This window comes from Macrosteles quadrilineatus, unplaced genomic scaffold, assembly GCF_028750875.1.
Source record: "Macrosteles quadrilineatus isolate MER2022 unplaced genomic scaffold, UCM_ALF_1.0 Scaffold_5__1_contigs__length_97177068, whole genome shotgun sequence".
NCBI lineage: Eukaryota > Metazoa > Arthropoda > Insecta > Hemiptera > Cicadellidae > Macrosteles > Macrosteles quadrilineatus.
In genome coordinates this window covers 29,606,396-29,631,691 of record NW_026542598.1, presented here as the reverse complement: position 1 = coordinate 29,631,691, position 25,296 = coordinate 29,606,396, and the positions used below count along the sequence as shown (strand labels likewise).

At 35.9% G+C, this 25,296-nt stretch overlaps 1 protein-coding gene across 5 annotated transcripts in view; it reads right to left on the bottom strand.

Moving 5' to 3' along the window:
- The window catches only part of LOC128994659 (triple functional domain protein-like), a 284,163-nt gene that overhangs the window by 162,168 nt on the left and 96,699 nt on the right, over positions 1–25,296 (bottom strand). For all 5 annotated transcript variants that reach the window (XM_054419354.1, XM_054419352.1, XM_054419353.1 and 2 more), the window contains one exon: positions 5,807–5,998. In XM_054419354.1, the coding sequence (XP_054275329.1) occupies positions 5,807–5,998 (192 nt within the window). The remainder of the gene's footprint in view (positions 1–5,806; positions 5,999–25,296) is intronic.

Below are 25,296 nucleotides of genomic sequence, written 5' to 3'. Positions count from 1 at the left end.
CTCATACCTCACAAAAAAGCACACTTACAGCTTGTTGAAGGGGCAAGACCTATTTTTGTGAAGGCTCGTCCAGTCCCATATGCACTAACTGAAAAAGTAGAACTCGAGTTGAATCGTCTGGAAGAAGCTGGAATCATTTCCAAAACAGACAAGTCCGATTGGGGTACTCCAATTGTACCTGTAGTAAAGCCTAATGGTAACACACGAATATGCGCTGATTACAAGGTTACAGTAAATAAACAAATCAAAGAAGAACATCATCCAATACCTCGGATCGAAGACATTTTTGCTCAAATGAATGGAGGACAGTTGTTCTGTACTTTGGATTTAAGTAACGCTTATCTCCACTTGGAAATGGATGCTGAGAGTGCAGAAATTCAAACTTTGAGCACTCATAAAGGACAATACATAGTTAACAGACTGATGTTTGGTGTAAAAGTTGCTCCAGGAGTTTGGCAAAAGGTGATGGACGGAATCCTTCAAGACCTTCAAGGTGTTCAGTGCTTCTTCGACGATATAATAATTCAAGGAACGTCATCAAAAGAACTACTAGAAAGACTAAAGCAAGTGTTTGAGCGTTTAAGGAGTCAAAATTTGAAGTTGAAGCGTGACAAGTGCAAATTTTTTCAAAAGAAAATTGAATACTTAGGACATGTTATTGACGCCACTGGAATCCACAAAAGTAAGGATAAAATCACAGCAATTACAAATGCACGAAGGCCTCAAAACATACAGGAACTCCGATCTTTCCTAGGGCTTGTTAATTACTACAACCGGTTTGTAAAGAATTTGTCCACTGTTTTAAATCCTTTAAATAGACTTCTAAAAAAAGGGCAGTCATTCATATGGGACAGTAAGTGTGAAGAAAGTTTCCAAAACATCAAGAAAAGAATAACAAGTGACACAGTTCTTTGTCACTTTAACCCAGACCTGCCATTGATCCTTGCTTCACCAGTGGGACTTGGAGCAGTGATATCACATCGTTTCCCAGATGGAAGTGAAAAGCCTATAGCTTTTGCTTCAAGATCATTGACCAATGCTGAAAAACATTACAGCCAAATCGATAAAGAAGCCACAGGTATATACTGGGGGTTGAAGAAATTTTTTTCTTATTGCTACGGACGTCATTTCACACTCATCACGGACCATAAACCATTAGTGTCAATCTTCAATCCCAACAAGAGCCTACCGTCAATGTCAGCTACGCGACTATTCAACTACTCCCATTTTTTATCAGGATTTAACTACACAATTGAATTCAAGATAACTGGTGACCATGGGAATGCAGATTTCCTCTCAAGATTTCCTGTGGAAGATTCAAAATTTACAAGTATTGACCAGTTTGGACATTTTCAAACAAACCAATTGAACACCATAACTATCAATCCCAAAGAACTAGCCGAAGAAACTAAGAAGGACGCATATCTAAAACAAATTCTTGAGGCTCTTGAGGAGGGTCAATCATTAGAGCCATTGGGATTTCACGATAATGAAGTTACATTACATGAAGGATGCCTCTTCAAAGGGTGGAAAGTAATCATCCCAAATTCCCTCAAGAAAAGAACTCTCAATGAACTACACTACGGGCACATTGGTATAGTAAAAACCAAAGCTTTGGCAAGAAGTTACTGCTTTTGGAGAGGAATGGATAAAGACATTGAAAACATGATTGCTGTTTGCAAGCCTTGTCGTGAGAAACAAAATTCTCCAACGAAAGAGATCAACCATCCTTGGGAACCAGCAACTCAGCCATGGGAGAGAATACATATAGATTTCATGGGCCCAACAAATGGACAACAATTTTTCATTGTTGTTGATGCCTTCTCCAAATGGGTAGAGGTAATACCCACAAAAACAGCAACTACCGATTGGACTATTAAGGAGTTGAAGAAACTTTTTAGTACTTTTGGTCTTCCAAGCCTCCTAATTTCAGACAATGGACGAAGTTTCACTTCTCTTACTTTTCAAGAGTTTCTTAAGTCATGTGGAACTCAACACAAAACTACTGCTCCGTTCCACCCATCATCTAATGGACAAGCTGAACGCTTTGTACAAACAGTGAAGAAGATGTTGAAGTCGATATTAGATGAACCAGGAACACTTGACAGTAAAATTCACAAGGCGTTAATTCAACTCCGTCAAGTACCAAACTCAACAGGAAACTCGGCATACTATCTCATGTTCAACAGACAAGTAAGAACATACCTCAGTGTTATGATACCTTCTAGAATCGAGGACTCAAAAGACAAACCTAAAGGTATAACACGCATATTTAAGGTGGGAGACCGTGTTCAAGTGAGAAACTACTACAAGGGTCAGACAAAATGGAGTTTCGGAAAAGTTACATCAAGAGATGGAAATCTACATTACAACGTTGAACTGGAGAACGGAGTAACATGCAGACGACATGTAGATCAAATGCTGCGATCAAGACTTTAAAGGGGGAAATTGATGTGTCTTTTCTAACATACTGTATGTTTAACAAAATACCATATGTTATATTTAATAAGTTAACTTTGTTTTTGTTTACAATCATTGTTATTTAGGATTCAATTCAGAATACACCTATTTTATTTTACACATCTTTTATTTAATATGTAACACCTCATCTAATAGAAGGCCGCGGCGAGACAAAAGTGGCAAAACCGCTGTCTTGGCAAACCGAAACAGCTGTTGCACTAATTAAAAGAAATGTTTATGTGTACACTTTTGTTATTTCTATTATTGCCAAGGAAATAGGCAAAACGTTGTGACGTTGCCACACACCAACGGGAGGCGATGGTACACCTAATTATTGCCACCATTTTTTTTTTTTTTCAAAGGAATAAAATACAAAAATTCTAAACTATTGCCAAACTTGTGGGGTAAAATATTCATGTCTTATTCGATACTTTAAACGGTGAACGAAGAACAATGCGTTTTAAGGTTTACATAAAGCAATCATGGACAGTCATGGGATTCATGGATTGTGACCATTTGCCAAGTTTCGAGGTATTTAAGACAGTTAAACCTTAAACCTCTAAAGATCTTTAGAGAGCTTTCTAAACGTACAAACAGGACTATTCAAGATATGTAAATGAACCCGACCAGTGTCAAAGGCCAGACACTGCAGGTTTAGGTGAGCTCTTATGTGATCGTTGATTCACACAGAGGTTTTTACCTTCTAGAGTTACGTCTACGGTGGTACTGGTTATCTGACAAAGGTGGCTTCCGACCTGCATGACGATAAGATTATAAGGGAGGGATGGAGTTATGTGCTAGTATAAACTGCTAGTCATATCAGTCTAAATAAAATGCATCAATGTTTAGTATGTTAATAACACGTGATTGAGATTCATATCGAGAGACGAGGACAAAACACTTATTTTTTATGCTAATTTTTGGTACCGTAGTAAATTTGAGTTCATTGGTCAAATATTGGGGTTAACGTACCGGAAAAATTCACACAATAACCACTGAAATGAAATCCATGATAATTTAAGTGGAACCACGAAACCAAATAAAACCTGTCTAATAAATACACTCTCAAACGCATAACCAACTTGAGAAATTGAAATTGAGATGTAATGCTATGAAGAAATGGGTTCTCAAATAGCGAAAGTTGCCCTATTTATCGTCAAATAGATGCTGGGTCAGATTCCAAATTTCGACACATTTTTTTTTTATTAACGAAAGAACACGTCCAAAATAAATGTATTAGATAACATTTGAATATTGGTAACGCTTAACCTTACAGTGGTAAAAATAAAACTGCCTAAAGTTTGATTTTGTAAGTATAAATTAACGAATTACTATATCGATATCAAGGTTACTTCAATATAAAATCACAAACAATTCATAGCTAAGCGTCCAGAGAGAAGTCTTAGTTAAAATTAAAAACAAAAATTCGTAAATTTGTCATAAAAAATAGTTAGGTTTTAGATGCATTTTTAATAGTTCGTAGGTCCAATCCAGAATACACGCTGTTGGCGGTTTCCTCCCAACTGCACTCGCAACACCGACTTACACAAATCGATTTCCGATTCCACCCGATCAGAAGGAAATCGGGAAATCTGAAAATAAAGGCGGATACGGCGGGAGACGATCGAAAGGTCGGTAAATATTTGTTCTCCGATGAAAGCGGCTCTTTTATTACATCGGTAAACTTGGCTTTCCCCTTCAGATACTTGTTATTTACAACACTCGACTCGAGTTTCCTATAAATACAGATTGACCAAACAATGTTTAAGTTGTGAAACATCTGGACATTATTGGACCAGTGATGTTTCGGATTTTAAAGAAATTGGTAAATTATTGTCAGTATTTAACGCGATTCTGCTAGAAGTCAATATCCACGGAGAATAAAACAGTAACGGTATAGATCATAAACATAAACAAATGACGTCACTGGGACGATTATTATACTAATAACCAAAATACCCCCGCCGCAGCAAACCTGCCGACTAAGCGAATTTCCATTTGTCTGAATTGATTTTCAGTTAAATTTATTTTAATAACATTAGGTTTAACGAGTACCTAGGTTTGCTGCTACAAGGAAACTAATAAAGTGTGTTTTTGAGTAAAATATTGATAGCTTAGTACAAAATAAATGAATTTGCCAAGTTTGATCAAAATATATCCATAAACAAGCAAACTACAACATTTGACAATATTCTCCATAAGAATAAGATGGGAATTTTAAATTTACAATTTTTTTAATTTTCTCCGTTACTAATAATTGAACAAAAAAACTTTTATATACTAAATTATTTGTTTTTTAAGTTCTTTAAAAAGGTTAAAAGAGAAATCGGGAAATTTTGTGTTTTGAGGGTCAAAAGTGAGAAAAACCAATTTTTACCCCATAAAACCCCCCGTAAAGCCCCGTTCCCATGGTCCGATCGTGCTGGTTCGCGAACTCATTCAAGTTTATCCCGCTTTACACCTTTAAACCAAATTTCATCAAAATCGGACAAAAATTACTCAAGTTATCGCGTTCACGGACATATATATATATATATAAGTATATATATATATATATATATACATATATAAAAATTTGAACGAATGGTGTTTTTGGCCTCTGGGGACATCAAAATGAAAAAGTAAATCGGTCCCGGGTCTAGGTCTTACCGTGCCACCTACGGTAATAGCTACTTCCCTATAGGGAAATTCGCTAACAGGTGATTTGGACCACTTTTACTATAATGACCTACAAAAGTGATTTTTTGTAGATGAAAGTCCCTAACATGGAGACCTCTCCTCACTTAGGGCTCCAAGGAAACAGTGGTTTAGTGTTCAGCGGCTAACATGATCAAAAGTAGTAGCTGGTCCATCGTACACTATCTACATACCCCTGGCCTGAATAGCTACAACTATACACCAATTAACTCCACGTGCAAGTACATGTTATGCCAAAAATATTTCGAGGAACAAACTGGTCTAAGTAGAGCAGGGTACTTCGGCCACGAGGTTCCGGGTTCAAATCCCCCTCATTCACAAATGGATTTCTATCCAAATGATTACCACGAACCTCTAGGCTTAGCCTGAAGTGATATGTAAACGGTTGCAAGATAGAGCCCAACGTCCTATGATGTGAAGATGGGACAGCAAAAAAGAAGAAGATAGTTCCCAGATTAAAAACTGGTCTAGTGGTCGAGCACGGGACTTCGGTCCTCAAGGTCCTGGGTTCTAATCCCCTTAATCTCCAGTCGACTTCATCCATGTGAAAATCCCGCGATCCCCTCTAGACCTATCCTTAAACAATGTAGAAAACAATTCCGGCCTATAACCTTGAAGATGAAAAAAAAAATTATGGAGAACTTCCTACCTCCTTTTCCTGAGTGTAGAAGTGCACAGCGAGATCCAACCTCCGCCGCCGCTGCTCCACACGAGCCGCGAACGAGGTCACGTGACTCTCGAGCTCGTGAGCTACAGAGTAGATCTCGTCAGCGTTACACTCGCCAGTCTGCGCGAGCTCCTCAGCAGCAGTCAGCAGCTTCTCCGCGTTCGTGTATGTGTTCTGTAACAATAGAAAATATGTTAAGACCATTACCATTATTACCAATTGCGGGTACAAAACATAGGCAAACACAAATATGAATGCAGGACGGGTGTCAAATGAGGTGACATGCCTTCTATTGGTTTGTCATTGATCAGCTTTGCAATTGGCCAGAACAATTTATATGAATCCGATGATGGTAAGAGGGGCCTATTTAGATATTTCAAAAGTCTTCTACCAGTTTTTACTCTTACTACTTAGGAGTTATAACTACTCAGCAGCGCAGAGGCTGTGTATCAACAGCGAGAGAAACATCCGCGTTCAGTAGTAAAGAAGTTTTTCCCATTCAACACAAACAAGCAAAGTAACAAAAGTATGAGGCGTACGTAGAAAGTAGTATACACTTCTTTTAATACTACTACTAGTAATACATCTTGGTAAAAGTAACAATTCTTAATTTTATTTTCGCGTAGAATATCCTACCAACTTAATTTTCAGCTATAACATAGCGAATAACTATTGCGTTTACGGTACGGATGTTAAAACCTGTGGATTCTCGTAATTCAATCTTCAATTGATCAACAAGAAACGCGATTATTTAGGGAGGTTATCTGGAGAGCATGCTATATCATACATAGAAGTGATCATATAACATCATGTTCATGCTTATTCAAAGGTCGATTCCAAGTCACATACCATCTTTTTTAAGTAGGCTACAATGTCATATTGAATTGAACATGTATACCACTCAATTAGCATGTCCCTTGATTCCTGTGACTTGAATTGAGATGAAAATAAAATAATGAAACAGATTCGATGAATATGGTCAAAACAAGCTTTATTCAAAGAAAAAAACAACAACCATTTGTTTAAGACAAAATCTTTTAACAACAGCAACTAACAAAACACAAACTACTTCTTGAGCTCAGGCCACTCCTGGAGTAATGAGTCAAAGTTGTCCATGACTTTGCTGATCCTCTCAGCGGTAGTCTGCCTCTGCACCAGCTGAGTGACAGGTGGAATAGCACTGTGTCTGTCCTCCACAACTGTGCTCTGGAGAACCGAAGACCTCCTGCTTGAAGATCTTGAGGATCTGGTCTTGGACGCAGCATCTCCTTGGTCTTCGTCCCCAAAGATCTTAGACTCCGGTCCAAGGTCTATGGATATGGAAGTGTGCTCTTCGGAAGTAGACGGTTTGGCATCTTCAGACTTCCGTTCACTCTTGCGTTTGCCAAACAACCAGTTGATGTATTTACGCATTTTGAGGGTTTAAAATTTGTTTGGTGAGAAAATGAACAATAAAAATAAACAGAGGACAGTTATATTGAATAGTTTCCGAGTAAAATCACAAATACCTGAAGATAGTTCAAATGAGTATAGAACTCACTATAAATCAGTATATTTGTAACCAAACCAAAACGTTTATTCACGTTTATTCAAAGTCTATGAAAAAATATGATCACAAATACCTATTCCATCACAATAAAGCAAAGTTCAGGTACATACAATGGCTCAAGAAAAAATTGAGAAAAATCATGAAGACATCACAAAGATTTACGTTATAAAACAAAAAAAAATGTTTAACTTATATCAGTTTGACTCTTTGAAACATGGAATAACTCACGAACAATGAATATAATGTCCGTGGGAGGAGTCCAAGTCCAAAAGTAATGTTTTTCCAACCAAAACACGAGCTGTCGAAGAAAACGCCGCAGTCACCAAGTCAGGAAAACTTACTTTATCACTCTTTCTTCTGAGGATCAGGAGAGTCCAGCTCTAAAGCGTCAAACTTGTCGATAATCTTGCTCAATCTTTCCTCAACGTGATCCCTCGCTAGAAGACCAGACACTGGCGGCAAAATCCTCTCCTCAACGAAGGAACTCCTGATGACGTTGGGCCAATTACGAGTGCTATCCTCAGAGGAAATGCTGATGACGGATGCACCGGCGTCGTCGACTACGTGTCCAGTACCTGATGTCGAGGGTTGAGACGGGTCAAAACGTTTAGAATGTTTAGAACGTTCAGAAGGTGGAGAGTACTCTTTCGATTCTTTGCCGAACCATGAGAATATAGTTTTCAACATTCTAACACAGACCTACCGTTATTTAAACTGACTCGTCTACAGTTTCGTAAAATTATACTAAAAACTAAACCGGTAATAGCACATTAAACTTGGAAACAACACAGCCAGTTTTGTTTGGCAAACCGAACATAAATATGTGGCGAACAATTAAATCATCTGACTGTAACCAACACGTCACGAATACAAGTCTTTATTATTTTCATAGTAATCGACAGACTAATAGGAAAAATTTGTAGCTAAATAAAGAAAACACATTTTGTAGGTTCCGTAAATTACTAAACAAGGACATCATTAAGGATGTCTCATAGCATAGACAAAAAGATTCTCTTTGTCTATGCTCATAGCAAGTTTTTTTTTCAACAAGCGCAGTAAATGTTACAATGCACAATATGCAACAATATCAATTTTTAAGCAAGTAAATACATAAAAAATACTTTAAATTGCGATTTGATTAAGTCTCATGAATGGGTGGTCTCAATACTAAATTTTTTAACCAGATTTTAGGTACTTTTATGTTTATGAATTTGTTCATTTATTTTCAAGAGTCAAGTTTAGTGCGATATATTTTTAGCAAATGTCCCATATTTAGTTTCCGGACCAGTAGAGTCGGACTAGGGAAACGGGGTTTTATGTGGTAAAAAGAGTGTTTCCCATCTTGACGTTCAAAACAGTAAATTTCTATGATGTCTTACTAAACAATTTTCTAATACTAGAAACAAAATTAGTTACGCACATATAAGTGTTATTGTACGATTATTATTAAAAAATATTTTTAAGCTGTACTTAAAAATTTTCAAGTAAATGGATTACATTTTTATCGATTTGGGCAAATTCATTGATTTTATACGAAGCTATTTGTATTACTTACTTTTTTTTACCAAAATCCTGATATATTCCCTGTAGAATAGATTTATGAGTTGACCTGTAGCAGAAAACTAAGTAGGTAATCGCTAAGTTTATCTTCTTTAAATAGGGAATAAATCAGACACGTAAAAGGAAATATAATTTCATTGGCCAAATAATAGAAATTCACTTAGCAGGTTTGTTGCAGCGAGAGTATTTATATTTACAATTTTTCAAAGTTTCATTCGATGGAAACAGAGAATAAATAGGAAGAAGCAGGCTTCCGTGTGATGAAGTTGGGGGTCGTCAATTACAAAAAACAACACACTTTTAAGTGTTATAAGACGTTTCTCTTATTTACTTTCCGTTTTTTATGGTCGAGCTGGCTTCATTTACCCATTTATAATCCCACGTAATAATATTCGAACGTGATGCATACAACTATAATATCCATCAAACACAATGATATATAAAGAGTATTTTCAGTGCAAAAGAACCTGTTCTCTGGTTCTCATGAGTGTTTAGCACGTATGTTTTCTGTGGTGTTAGTGAAAAAGTCCTCTTCTGTTGTTGTAGTGAGGACTAAGCCCGGGTTCAAATCACAAAACTAAAACTAAGTAATATAACAATTACCTAACTACTCAGCTCCACGTAAAGCTTTGAAGGCCCAACTTTATACAAAAAGAATCAAATCCCTTAAGCGACTACCACTTTGTAATGGGAAACTCCTTACAATAAATCCAAAGATTTAATCAATGCAGTTGATTAAAGGAAGATATAACTATTTCACCTCAAAGAGCACGAAAGAAAGAACGATGCATACTTATCAATTTTAATCTTCAAAATACATTTATGCATATTGTTATTTTTTCTTGTCTTCATCTAAAGACTCGAGCTTCGCCATGGCTTTATTCAGTTTCCCCATGGTATTTTCTCGGTCCGCAATAAGTCCGGCGACTGGTGGAATGATCTTCTTTTCCACGTTCGAACTTCTTATCACACTCGATCTTTTTCTCCCGGTTTCAATGCCGTCTACCGATTTATCTTCTTGGTTCGTGGAGTTGGTCGTCCCATCGGCAGAAGTGGTAGGCTGCCCGTCTGTTGTGGAATCCCTTCTGGTCTTCCGCCCAAAACATCTTTCAAACAAATTAGGCATTACTTCCTAGTGGCGTTACGAATTTTGCGAATTTAAATTAGCTTTACGAACTGTAAAGGTAATTGTATTTCAAAATTAAACTTTCTTTCGGCTTTAAATACGTTAAAGTTGAACAATTATTCAAAGGCACAACGCTTGTTTTGAAAAGACGTAAACAAACACAAATTACAAAACACAGCTGGTCATTTAAATTAAACGGCATTGAATGCCATATGTTTAGCACTTCAAAACATCAAGTCCATGGATATAAGAACAGAAACTGTATGAATCATAAAAAAAACAGATGATGTCACTGACCCGAGATTAAAATGTTTTTAAACATTACTTATAAAACTGTCGAAACCATATTAATGTTATAATATACGATTCGGGCCAGTTATATCATTTGTTTATATTATTTTATGATACATCCATAATTTTTTTTCTAATATTCCTGGCAAACTGTTCCCAACTTGAATAATAATCACGATTCCTAACTTGAAAAACTAAGAAACACAACTTTGACGAGCGTGTCCCCGTTTGCTTCGTGACGTGTAACTTTTTCGTGATGCTGTTGACATGCTGGGTATGTGAGATCTTTGCAAAGAAATGACTCACAATGTTCTCACACTCAAGGAGTCCCAGCACCTGAGTGAGAGGCTGCGTTTCCGTGATGAGATCTCACGATTTTACAGCTTCACTTTCAAAGGGATCAGAACCTTTTTCCTGGGCTGAGTAAGTTACTCCAGTTTCGGTTTTAACAATGGATATTGCCATAGATTGTAAGATGTGACCTATCTCCTAAACCTTCGTCTACCTAGCACTGGCTCGAACCTTAAAACCACTGTCTAGTCCTCAGATAAACGGAGGATCAGCAGACAGGTTCCATCATACAGACTATAGTGTACTTTCCTGGTCATCTTAAAACACTGAAAATGAGTCATTTTAGGATGTTGGAAAGTCGTTTAAGGATTACACAACTGTTTTATGGTTATAGCTTATTGCCTGTATGTTAGTTGTGTCTAATTGTTAGACGTAATGTACAATCAAGTATAATGTAATGTATAAGCATTATGTCATCAAGTTTAAAATTCACGTTCTCAGTTTTAAGCGGTGAGTTTTGATATTAGTCGTCCTGAAAACCATGTCTGAAACCTAGAATACGTTTCTTTAAATCGTAAAACGTAGTACTGTACTCATTATTGTGACGAATAGATTGGCAGCATACGGAAAGCTTTTCATTGGAAAAATATATTTTACAAATGCCACCAAATTCGTCTGCACTAACCTACTACACAAGTACTTTTCTTGGTACTTTTCTACTAAATGGTCGTATACACTTTCAACATAGCTTTAACTGTTTTTCTGTAATATTGTAAAACTCCATCATTAAACAACCAACACTCCTTTATATGGACACTATATTATTCTGTTTGAAAATAACAAATATTCCTAATGTGCAACCAAAATCTACTGCGTTTAACTCCAATCCTCTTTGAAGGGGTTTTGCCTCATTTATCGCCGAGTCCATTTTCTTTCCAATTACCGAAGAAATACGTCCGACTGCAAGGGTTTCTTTCCCAAATGAAGACATTCTGCAGAGCGTCCCTTGTGCAATTACTCGAGCCATAACTAAATGAAATCATCCATCTCAGCCTCAGGGGAACCAAGAACCGGAAATGGAGTAAATATAAACCGGAACATCTGGGGAAGGACTTCCGCGCATCCGGCTGTTATTAACAAAGTTTGTCCTCCCCCGATTGTAACAACTGTGTCCAAGTGTCGACCATTCCGATTTATAAGGGTGTCATTGTTTGAGTTTCTATATTTGAGTGTTATTACGATGATTGAGTCAGGAATTTTATAATTCTCACTGAACCGTGAGAGATCAGCTGTTTTATGTGGACTATAAGGTTTCAGAAAAATAAATTTATACAAGGTTATATCTATACACAAACCAATAACAATATAACTTATGTTTTTTCCAAATCCTACATAATCAAGTTGCATTACAAGAATCACACATTTTGGTGGTCGTGAACAATAAACAAATTTGTTCTACAACACAGCCAAATGTTGTAATAATAACCTATGATAGAAATAATCATCGTAAGGATAAAACAATTAAATGTCTATCAAGAATAATAACAATAACTAACCTCAATCTTTGACTATTGATAACTAGAAATTCCTCTTCCAAAAACATAGTTATGTGCGGTAGCGACAGATTGCGCTGATATAAACTACAAATTTCTGTAAAATATAGAGACTTGTGAACCAAGCAAAACTTAGGACGATTTATTGTAAGCCATAGCATTTTTTATTGTCATGTAAACGATCTCAGTGGCCAAAAATTAGGTAGTAAACGAATATAATTTCAGACACCAGCACAATCTGTAACTGGCTTGCAAAGATATGTTATTTTTGAATAAAAGAAATTGACGTCAGCTGGTTCATACAGATGGGATGTCTAGTTCAGTATTCAAAAGTCAATGCCACAACTGTTCGTTAACATAGACCGAAGATTAAATGATCATAAACACAATTTATGAACTATGTGGTTTTCATGTATTATCATATACAGTATAAACATACTCCCTTTAAAGATTTCTCATCCTTATAGATTCAGCCATGGAGTATGTTTTATCTATGATTCAGCTTAAGACAATTTTATTGTTAGTTCTCTCCGATGCACTGTAGAGGCCGTGTTTTGTTTACAATTTGTTTCTTGTCCTTTCAGTAATTTTAAACTTAGTTTAACCAAATAAAACGATTTATACACAATAACTAGTTCCTTAGTTTTACAAACAATCCTTAGTTTAAGTTTTACAATAAATCATAAATCATTAAACTAATCCTAAAATAATATAAACAAAATTTTCTTGACACTAGCGATCAGTGTGTCACCAGACATGAACTAGACATGAAAAAACGAGCTCAAAATTTACAATGCAATTAGAAGTATACTCGTGTGGATTAGTCTATGATATTATCAATTGATTAAATTTTAACATAAGAATAATCATGTTTTATCCATGGTATAATCCTGGCTTACTGCTACCAAAGACGAGACACCGTTACAAAACAGTGATTACTTCTTGTGTCACGAACACTGCCCTTCACTTCCAAAAGCCTTCGTTGTGCAACTCTACTATCAGCAGCGGTCTTTAGTTTCCAACTCATCGATGGGAAAACGAAGAGTTATTGAGACGATTGAACAACAACGATTCTTGAGGTAGTTAAGCTGAAATATTAAAATTATTTTGAAGTATATATTAACAAACTGGTAGGCTCAAATATTTAACTACTAAAGGAGAAGAATACTGAGTGGCATGTGTATTTAAATGTATTGAATCACAATTGCTCTTAGTCCCAATGCGTTTGGTCAAATAACAAAGAAACAACGAGAGACAAATTGATACGTCAACTATATTGTCTAGGGAATGCTGACACAGAAAAAAAAAATACTTGATTGGATTTGGACTGAATCCAATATAAATATTGGACCTTTACAGAATGTTGACAAAGTTCAGCTCGTAGTATTGATCCGCACGACCTAATGCATCAAAGGACCAGCTCGACTACACTCTTTTATACTGCGGTTGTATGGGAAAAAAGTTATTTTGTTTAAATTATTGACATTTTGAACCAACAAATGTAATAGAGAACATTCACTTATAAAATTCAATATTCCGTCACAAAATTCCGTTCACTACTATTTATTGGCAGTATTTCGGTGCAGAAAGGCAAATAATCAAATTACTTCTTCCAGGTATCAGTTTGTTACGTTGGATCTCGAATCCATTATCACCTAAGACTATAGAATTATAATTTTAATAGAATTAGAACTATAATTTTCGATATTTTTTCCATATTAATACTTTGGGAATATTTAAAGGCTCTTTTACAGTTTGGGATTTGGCAACCCCATGGGGTAATATTCCCAAAAAGTTTTACCAATTTGTCTGATTATGGCACAATCCTATCTATTGTGTTTGACTTCTAAATTTGATTAAATGAAAATAATTACTAAGAGAGGGAGTAATGAAATTGTAGTCGTGTATTATGTAAAACCGGATAAAAAAAACCAACGCTCTATTCATTACCCTCTAAACACGATAACATGCAACCAAAGAAGAGGTTTTCCCCAAAAGGGTTTAAAGGTTTAAATTAAGGAGATTTGCTCTAAAAACCAAAGTCAAATATAGGCCTAAACGTAAAAAATGTATTCTCTATGTTATGGTCCGGCGAGGAGCACACACACATAATGGTTAAATTATAAAAGTGTACAATAAAATACGGGTAGACGTCCGTGTTGGCACAAAAAACCGAATGAAAATGTCGATTATTCGATTGTTTCATTCGATATATCGTTCGGTTAAGGTTAGGTTAACCTTACCTAACTAACCAAACGATATATCAAATAATCGATCGATATTTCCATTCGGTTGTTTGTGCCAACAGATACGGAAGTCTACCCTAAAATACAAATAATTTGAAAAAAACGAATTACATAAATACGTTTACAGCATGTACAAAAGAGGTGACCGACAAATAAAAATCAGACAGAGCAAATATACTATGCTGTACTATATATTTTTTGAAGCAAGACATGGTATTTGAAACTAGTATACGACTAAACCACAGACTATAAAGTAAACCTTACAATATTCTATAGTCTGTGACTAAATCCTAAAATCCCAGACAATCTACGACGAGACTGTGCTTCAAACTAAACCGCTTAATTAACAAGGTTGGCAAATTGTAGCCAAGTCGTGTTAGCCAGGGACAAACATCAAAGCCAGACCTGGAGTTGGAACGTTGCCTACGTGCCGTCACAGCTTACACAAGCAATGAGGGTTAGATGCACTAGCTTGGCTAACTCATTTAGTAGTGAAAAATATTATCAAACGGTAAAATTTGAAAAACTAAGGTTTTAGTGTAATTAAATCATGTACGGTGTGGTGTTTATTACAATTAATTAACCGACTGAAAATAAGAATTTTCTTCAGTGACTACAATACACGTACAATACAATAGTTTGTAAAATAGTTGGCAAAGTTATTTAATTCTTTAAAAAATGCATGCTAGAAAAACCGCATGCGAAATGAAAATAATATTACACGGAATGCAGATAATAGGGATATGATCAGAAATAATAGTTTTTACCCTTATCCACTACATATCAAACATAATCACGGATTTTGAAGTCACGAAGTGACGCTGGCTGCTAATTATAACATTTATTATGTGTATAAAGTTAATGGATAGGGGTTGTATTTCAACGTTATCAATATACTCTAGTGACTCTTTGAGTAACATTAGCCATCACAATATCTCTTTGAAATTCGAGTTGAGCAAGGCATAATGGCTTCATTACAAAACAACCAGGTTATATCAGGGTACGTCATATAACTTCCAAGCTTAAAATAAGTTCCTACTGGAAATATTAACCATTTAATTTACTTAAGCTTTTAAAACTATTTCAGTTAGGAAACAATCATTAGTGACAAATACCAAACTAATTTGAAATTATAATTTTAATTAGATAGTAAGTTTCAACTATGCAGAAACATTAATCAATCAACTTTGCAGCTAATCAGTTATAAAACTTCTTTGACGCTATTAAGTTTGCTCTAGAGATCAAACGAATGCTTTTGATTACCTTGACGAGAGATTCTGTTTATCTTTGTGAAACTGAAATTAATTAAATTGAGTTATAAATTCGCTATTTATTTAATAAATTATCCGGTATAATCGCAGAACTACATTTTATATAATATGCAATTTCCTGTGATTCTTGTGACCTAAACCAACTCTTTGGTTTCAAGAGATTAAATACTGTACCGGTTGTTCACCTTCTGTAACGATTTCATAAAAACAAAGATTTCATGTGAAATCTCATGTTTAATCTTTTGTCGTAGATAGGTTTTTGGAGTACTATACAAATAAACCTATTTTGCATAAACACTCTGTTGTCTTCGTAATTTTAGAATATCGCAATTAACCTTTCTTCTAAAGGGGTACACTTCCGTATCTGCTGTCAAAACAAACAAATGAAAAACTATTCGATATAAGTTATCGATCATTTCATTTGATATATCGTTTGGTTGGTTACGTTAGGTTAGGTCACTCGATATTTTTATTTTCATTTGATTGGTTTTGCCAACAGATCCGGAAGTCTACACTTCCAAAATACATTCAAGAAATGTTTTTGGAAAAAAACTACAGAATTTGTACTACAATCAACCTCAATTTTGTGGTTCCAAATCCCAGAATCGTTACCGGAGATCATTTGACGAAGAGCGAGAGTCATTCACCGCCGAAGAGACGCTCGGATTTCACCGAGACCAAGTCGATACTCTTGGTATTTAGAGCGAAAAACCGGACCTGTTTAGGAGGAAGTTGTCTATTTGGCCAGGAGAGGAAATTGACTCTGCAGGGTGCATAATTGGTATGCAAGTGCAACTGGTGTACTGGACCACGAACTGGGCTGTCCTACAGTGTCTGAACCTGGGACTGCTGGTGAAATTAGGGGACTCGCTAAATTGTAAAATTTTATTAAGTTGAAACAATACGTTGAAACAATTACACTATATGAGACAAGTTTCGAAGGAAAGTCACAAACGAAGTACACCATCCTGACAATGAACCTAGAATAAACAGGGTGTCCCGTAAGTAACAGCCAAATTCCGGGATATTGTTCTCGTAGGCAAAATAGAGAAAAAATTGTGAACCAGTTCCGAGGGAGGTTTGGCTATTAACTTACGGAACACACTGTATCTTTGAATGTAAAAAATCGTGACAGGACAGTTTACTAAACAAGAAACCTTACCAAGATTACTAGACACCACGCCCAGATTACTAGGCACCACCCTGATATTACTAGACACCAATCCCAATTTACTAAACACCACACCTAGATTACTAGACATCATTACTTAGATTACTAGACACCACGCCAAGATTACGGTTAGGTTAGGTTAATTAAGGCAATGGTGTCTAGTAATCTGGGCGTGGTGTCTAGTAATCTTGGTGAGGTGTCTAGTATAGGGAACTGCCCTGTCACGATGCTTAAGCGAGTTTTTCAGGCGTGGTGTCTACAGGAAGTCTCAGCGACAAAAAAGTCATTTCAGAAGGTTGTAGTCTTGGTGTGTAGGAACAGTTTAACACCGTTTTTCTTCAATCTGCATTTTAATAATCAACTACTTCCTCCGAATCAGAGACCCTGAGACGCAAAACGTGACCTTTAAATTTACTCTTAGTACATATTAATGCATTATACCAATCATATCGCACTGACCACAGTGACTGTTGCACATCATATTACTACAAACCGCAAACTTTTTTCAGTCTGATATTTTTGCCGGCGCCAGGTTCCCAGCGGCCACTCGCTACATGTCCTTGCCGGGAGGCTGTGTCGAATGTAGCTGTAACGACCCATTGTCGCCGGACCTGCAGGAATCCAAGGCATTTCGGATCTCCAATATACTGTGCTGATAATAATCGCAATACAGTCCCGCATGTCATGCTGTATCCGTTCTCACGTGAAGGTCTTGTGTTTCGATTTGCGATAAAAATGCTTGAAGCCCAAGAATTGAAGTTTTCTGAAGGGATGTCTTGAAACTTATTGGGTTGCATGAGCTAATTATAGGATGTTGGATGAGTGGATACAATTTTGCCTTTTACTCTGTAAGTTGTTGGTTTCATCCAAAGAAAAATTTTGATCATTCAAAAAATCGACATAGATGTCCTTGATAATTAGACGTTAAATCAATGTTCCTGGATAAAGTTCCAGCAGATCTTAGCCAGAAACAAATCTGTAATCTCATTCATACTCACTCGTCTTCGCCTTGAGATACGATAATCTTGTTAACCTAATCCAGAAGCTCCATTATGAGTTATGCTACAGCTGTTTCGGTAGACAGAAACTATGGCGTTGCCACTTTTGTCTCCATTGGCCTTGTATTAGAGGAGGCCGTTTTTATAGATTTATCTCATTATCTTTCTCAGTTGAGAGGGGAATGATATCTAAGTGCGCATTAACACAAATATAGGTCAATGATTATGGAGTGAGATGATATGTGTAGCTTTGTTACTTCGATCAGCTGTTTCATTTATCTTCATATATTACTTTTGGATTACTTAAAATACAGCATGTATCGGATTTTATCTTCCCATAATTTAAATTGCTCCTGTTGCATCCAGATTGTGATATACTCCATTTTCCTCTAGACAATGTAACGAGTATGCAGCTTGTCCATAGGTACAGCATTTCGCTCCTCTACCCCTTGCTTTAACACATTGTCCAGCGCTGTTGTACTATGATTACAGTTTTATTACAATCATTGTATTGTGACGTCACCGACCTATTTACCACCACAGACCGTCTCTTACCTCTGATCGGTTATTCTGGTTGCACAACTGACCGGTTACTGCAATCTTGTGTCGGTAAGTTTATGATCGTGCGAGTTTTTGTTTCTAATCAGATCAACCACAGCGATCTAAACGTTTTGATGTTTGGTTTGTAATCAGCGCTCCAGTTTAAAATATAACTCTTATTTGACGCAACCACGGTTCTATAAAGGCGTAGCGGTTGGGTATATTTAAATAGTTTCTTGACGCAAGTTCTATTTGAAACCATTTTAACAAAATTATCAGTTTGGGTGTTAAAATAAAAGTAAATAAGAATGAGATAGTTGGTGCTGCTCGCCTAGCAATATACAAGTTTCCGGTTAAATACTGAGAAAAGCCAAAGCCTATTCATGGACCTAGCTAGAAACAGCTGTTCATAAGTCAGTAACAAAGTTCCCCTAGCCTTTATCTCTCCATCCTACAAACATGTTGGTTAAAACACTCCGAGTGTCGTTGCTGACTTTATTGGTAAAACAACTAATAACCCCGAAAACCAACGATTATGGAAAACCAAATTCATGGGATGGATAATGGATAAAATATCGACTTATGCAGTTCCAATAACAATAAACATTAACGGACATTTTTGTGATGTTATTCTCTGGAGACTTCTCAGTTGCCAGCTGAGCCGTCCCACTTCTCCAAAGCGAGATGAATATTCCAGATGTATTATCCCTCGTCCAACAGCCTGACGGCTTATATTGTTTAATTACCCTTTGTCTCTCCTCCATATGGTACGGTACAGCCTCTCTTCTCCGTAGCCATTGTATTGGAGTGGTTAGCTCAACCTACATACCTCAACCGTGCCTGTAAATTGCGAATAAGCTTTATTTTTTTCGTAGTAAAAATGAATGCCAGTACAATTTTTTTATATTAATTAAACTTCTTTTAATCCTTTACCTAATGCAGACCTCAGTAAGAAGTAGTCTCTATCAAAGATGCATGATTTATAAACCTTTCTCCAATTTCCATATGTTTTTCGAACCAAAGATATATCTTACTTCAACATATTCTATTCAAAATCTTTTTTCTTCAAAGTTTTCGGGGAGATTTACTATTTCAAATTTAAATTGCTCACAACAACGTCTTGCCTTATCTATTTTGACTTTTGTAAGCAACAAATAACCCTCTTTAGCAGGAACTATTTAGAATAACACCATTCTTACTACATATTAAATGAATGGGATTCATCACAATCTACGAGTTTTATTTCAAAGGCTATTTGAAGTTTTAATAACTACAAAACTTAATATAGTGTATTCAAATCCAAGCGATTACTCCAAATTATGCCTACTCTGAATTACCTGAATAGCCTACATACAGGTTATCAGAATTTATATTAAAATTATCTTTATTAAACTATTAATTCCCTGTGTATATTTATTGTGCTTTATTTAGCTATTTTAAATTTCTGTATACGTTATACCCATCATTCAAATACTGTAAATAATCGCTAACCTTTTGAGAAGCACATAAAAAGTACATTTCTGAAGCGTGTTTCACATTGAATGTTTTCAGTAAATATTTGAAGTTAAGAGCTAAATTATAAATTGTTTAACCGATCTCAAAGCCACTTTGAATGCAGATCATCTCAAAGCAGACGCCGTGTGTAAGTCTCAAGAGATTGGCTATTACGTTGTATGTGTCTACTATCAGAGCTCGGCAGACTTGAGGCTTCAATACAACTTTCAACCATGTATTCACATCAAATTTTGCATTTATTTGTCCTTATTTCAGGTCTATTTGTTACACAGTAAATTATTAAATGAATCACTTATTATCGATGTGTACTTTTAGGGCAATCAACAAATGAAATTAGGTCAAGTATTTTAATTTTATTCTTATTAAGGCCTTGATTCAAGAATCAATAACTTTATTGTTCGTAAAATACATAACGTGGTACATTAGTATCTCCTAACTCGTCAATTACTCCTAAACCTAAACATAATTTAACTTCTTTACCTTATAATAGGACTGTCTAACATTCTTTTAATAAATTATTGTCGCCTTATGTTATGCCTACTGATATGTTTTTACCTCTACTGTTATATGAGTGAAATTTTTCATGTGTTGTTTTAAAAATCTGAAATGCTCTTTTCCGAAATATTTTGTACTCGATTTCAACATTTTTTTACAATCACACACTCCCTGTCCGTCTTCTGTCACGCCTGTCAAAGCTCAAAGTCACGAATACTCCAAAAGTCACAAGTCCGAAAGGCACTGTGCCGAAATACATTTCGCACTCAATTTCAAAATCTTTTCGCAATCACACTCTACAGTCCGTCTTCTGTCACGGCTGTCAAAGCTCAAAGTAACGAATACTCCAAAAGTCACAAGTCAGAAAGGCAATGTTCCGAAATACATATCGCACTCAATGTTAACATATTTTCGCAATCACACCCTCCCAGTCCGTCTTCTGTCGATTGTCAAAGCTCAAAGTCACGAATACTCCAAAAGTCACAAGTCCGAAAGGCACTGTTCCGAAATACATTTCGAACTCAATTTCAACATATTTTTGCAATCACACCCTCCCAGTCCGTCTTCTGTCACGGCTGTCAAAGCTCAAAACCACGAATCCTCCAAAAGACTTGTATTTAAAAGGCACTATTCCGAAATACACATTTAGCACTCGCACCCTACTTCTAACCCCTTTTCGCAATCACACCCTCCCAGTCCATCTTCTGTCGCGCCTGTCAAAGCTCAAAGCCGCGAACGGGAAGTAGTTTGTCACGCTATTTCTGTGCCACCCTTCGCCCAAAGATAACATCTGAGGCCCGAACAAATCCCTTCCCTATAGGGTTGAATTTCACCATCACTCAACGTACAGACGTACAGTTCCGTATACAACTTGGTCTTTGATGTGTCTTTAATTGGCTTGTTTGTAAACGGAAGTTGGTGATTGATTGAAGGTCTGTTTCGTGTAAAACATGAATTCTGAATACGTCAATTCTTGCGCGAATCAATTAGTAGTTTTTACCATAGTTATACGGTCCTACACACGTGAAAATCTGTTAAATAACGTAAAAACATCTTACTAAAGTCTGCATATACTGTTTGATATTTCCCAGATGTTTTTTTCTCTATTTAATTTTAGTAATCCAAGAAAATTGCTGAACACAACTGTTGAATTTAAAAGAAGACTCGAAACAGTGGATCATTTATTGCAATTAAAAGTGGACATTGTAATTTGAATGAAAATTTAAGAAAATTTGTAAACATTCATCGCAATGCTGGTCCATTAGTATATCATAAACACTATAAACAAATAGGAGTAAGAGTATAATATATTCTGTTAGACAAAATTTTGTTGGACTTTAAAAAATCAACCAGAAACTTTTTGGCCATAAAATAAAATTTAAGTAGACAATTTTCACTCAAGCCACCAAAATGACACCACTACAAAATATTTTACAATATTATTTACTTCTTCCCGTCTGCCATACACATAACACTTGTGCATCCCTGTAGAAGTGTAGAACCACCCTCTCAGGCCAAAGGCTGGAGAGGCGTATCTCGCCAATTAACGTAGAATCACGCAGAGAACGAGATAACGAGAGAGCGAGAGAACTAGGGGAGGCCTTTAATATTTGACTTGACGAGCTAATGACAACGTTATGAGTGTTCCACTCCAACTTTACGTCCCTACCTTATCAATTGATAACAGCTTCCTCCACGCGCCGCCTGGCGCCTCCGACACGGAAGTGATAAGGGTGATAATAGTAAACATATCATTAGTGGGATATGGGAACGAGGTGTACCGTTGACTGTACACCTACAGTACTTACTTAGATATGGTTAATGTTAAATTGACTGGCTGGTTTAAAATATTGGTTGCAAATTTGTGCGGCTTTATGGCTGTAGATAAAGTAGTTAAGGGTCTTAAGTATTCAATTAGGTAGGTATGAATTAATTTGCCGTCGGGTGTTTTGTTTTAATCCCAAAGGTGAAAACGATTTGAAGGTGAGGTGAGACCGAATGTACATGCTTAAACTTAAAACACCAATTTTTTTATTAAAAGAACTGGTACCAGGATCCTAGGATCCTAACTAACCCATTCTCTGTGATTTAACTGGCCAATTTATAAAAAAAAAAAACTCTACAATTTATGCCTGCACAGGAACTTCGCATTTAAATAACTAATACCAACATTACGGGCAAAATTAAATCAACATAACCCTATCTTGTGACACACAATGATCTAACAGTGACGATTTTGAGCCTGACCGCGTAATTATTTTTATGTTTGCATCTTGAATAAAATATTTATACAAATTATTTATTTAATTTATACCTCAAATCAAGAAATTGAATGCTTCCTAGATAAAACGATTGCGGAAAAATGAAAACGATTATATTAGAGTTTAAACCGGGTCTTATGCAGACAATTGTAACCTTTTTGTATAGTTCTTGGCATGGGTTAATCTAAAACAACTTCTGATCCAGACTTTGATTGAACCTGAAATTGAACTTTAATATTTTAATAGTAATAATAATAGGCTAAATACCTTATTTACGTCTTCAATCCTAGTAGTCTTTTTATGATTACTATAGTTTCGGAGCTAACAGCTCCATTGTCAAATCTTCTTGTCTTGTTAAATTACTGTTGATAGCATTGGTCATTGTTAATTTCACATGTAGACATACACACACACACTAAACATTTATATATATACAAGCAACGTTGAAATTTAATATTTTGGCCGGCCTAAAAAAAAGTTACTAGCGTTGTAGTTGTACGGACCGGTACACTGACTGACTCAATAATAATATTTAATTTATAAAATTATATTCTTTAACGAAGAAAAGTAAACAATTCAGTTGGGACGAAATCATAGCTCATTATTTTGAAAACACGAAGACAGGCAGCGCACAAATTGGTTCACCTGTTGCTCGTTATTTATGTGCAGCTTGAATGAAAAGACAATCTCCTTAACGTATCATAAAACTTTTAAATTGGAGCTAGGGAGACGGCAGTAAGACTGATTTATATGGTAGGGACTGAGCAAGAAGTGGGGAGACGGACATTTAGTATAGAGTATAACTTGGTTATATACAGGGTGGGTGATATTGATGGATGGCATTGTTAACAAATCGATGGAACCGTGTTGTTGTCGATACAAGAGTATATACTAGCAGAAAAAGGGAAGATTGAATTAAAAAAATGTCTTATGAAAGTCTTCCAGCCCATTTTATCGACTAAGAACTATCTGTTAAAATTGGAACGGACTGGTCAGTTTAAAACAACACAACAACAATCAACACCAAATGTTGTATAAGCTGATCTGTTGGAAAATTAATAAAATAATTGTAAAGTGTGCTAATGACTCTAAAGGTTCTTGTAACAAAATAATCACGAAACAAAGATTCGAACTAGATAAAAATATGCTACTGTAGTTTTATTTGAATAAAGTAACTATAACATGTATATTCATGAATAGTATTTTCTCATTCGATTGTTTCAGAGGTAATAATAGTTTGTTATGGATATTATTGCACTGTTTTTTTTTTTTTGCTATGGTTAATTGTTGCAAACTAGCCTACAAACATCTGATGCCATTGCCTCTCATCGTTTGATGAGTAGCAAAAACATATAATTTCGAGTAGCTCAAAAACGCGCAAAGATGACACTTTTTGCAATAAATGAAAATATCCGTAACAGCTGATCGATAAAAATGACAACGATATGATGATTGTTAATAGGTAAAACAAAGGTAAAACCTTAAATGGTAAAACAAGTTCAAAATGCAATGTGAAAAGCTTGTCGATAGCAATGAGCCAATCAATGCAATCGAACTATTTCTGATACGCTGATATGAAACTTGTATTAAACTCGTGGCAAATATATCAAATGCAACGATCTATCATAATGCATATCAATTTACTTTGTGCCAAAGACACTTTCATGATTGCGATTCATTCAAATATTAATATTATGTAACAAATTCTTGGAGAACCACATAATTTGTAACATCGGTAATTATGAACTTAACTAAAATAATAAACTTCTTGGATGTTTATTAAATTTGTATTTTGAATAAATAAACACCTCACAAATAACACAAGTAATTTAGAACTAAAGCCTACGAACACGCCTTAAACTATGATAATAAACAGAAACTTTGCCGCATAGTTCTGAAAACAACGTTGAATTGGAAACACAACAATCGAACCTCATCAGACAGATAACTAGATTCCAAGTATGTTTACTTTGCAGCTAAAACAAACTGTAGCAGTAGATATTTGCTGAAGCTATGTAAATTTGACAACATGATCTACTGTAAACGGTTTACAAACATTGTTGAACGTAGTTGCACATACACACAAGATAACGCTAATTAACTACTGAAATAATATTATTTGTATACGAATACATAAGTCGGGTGAGATCACAGACACTATTACAGACCGCTTACAGAAACCACCGTTAAATATTTTTAAATATTACAGTACTACTGATCTAGTGCGCTACCTACTGGTTATATACGTGTAGTCCCATTCCGCCCGAGTCTCATTCCACCTAAAATTAGTCTCATTTCGGCCAAACTCCCAGAGTAACCCTTATAATCCTCAGCTCTACCTGCGATAGGAGTCCATGAGCCTAATTAGGTATCGGGCGGAATGAGACTCGGGCGAAACGGGACATAACCTAATCTGTGGAGAGATACTGAACCATATATGGTATATGGTCAACTCTGTCGATAAAATACGCGAAAAAGTGTTAATGCCTTGCCCTGCACACACCAGAGCGATACTCCGTGCGATACTGGAGCGGGCGCGATACTTTTTCTTGGAAATTCTCTTGCGATACCAGTGGTCCGTGCGATACCATGGAGCCTTATGGAG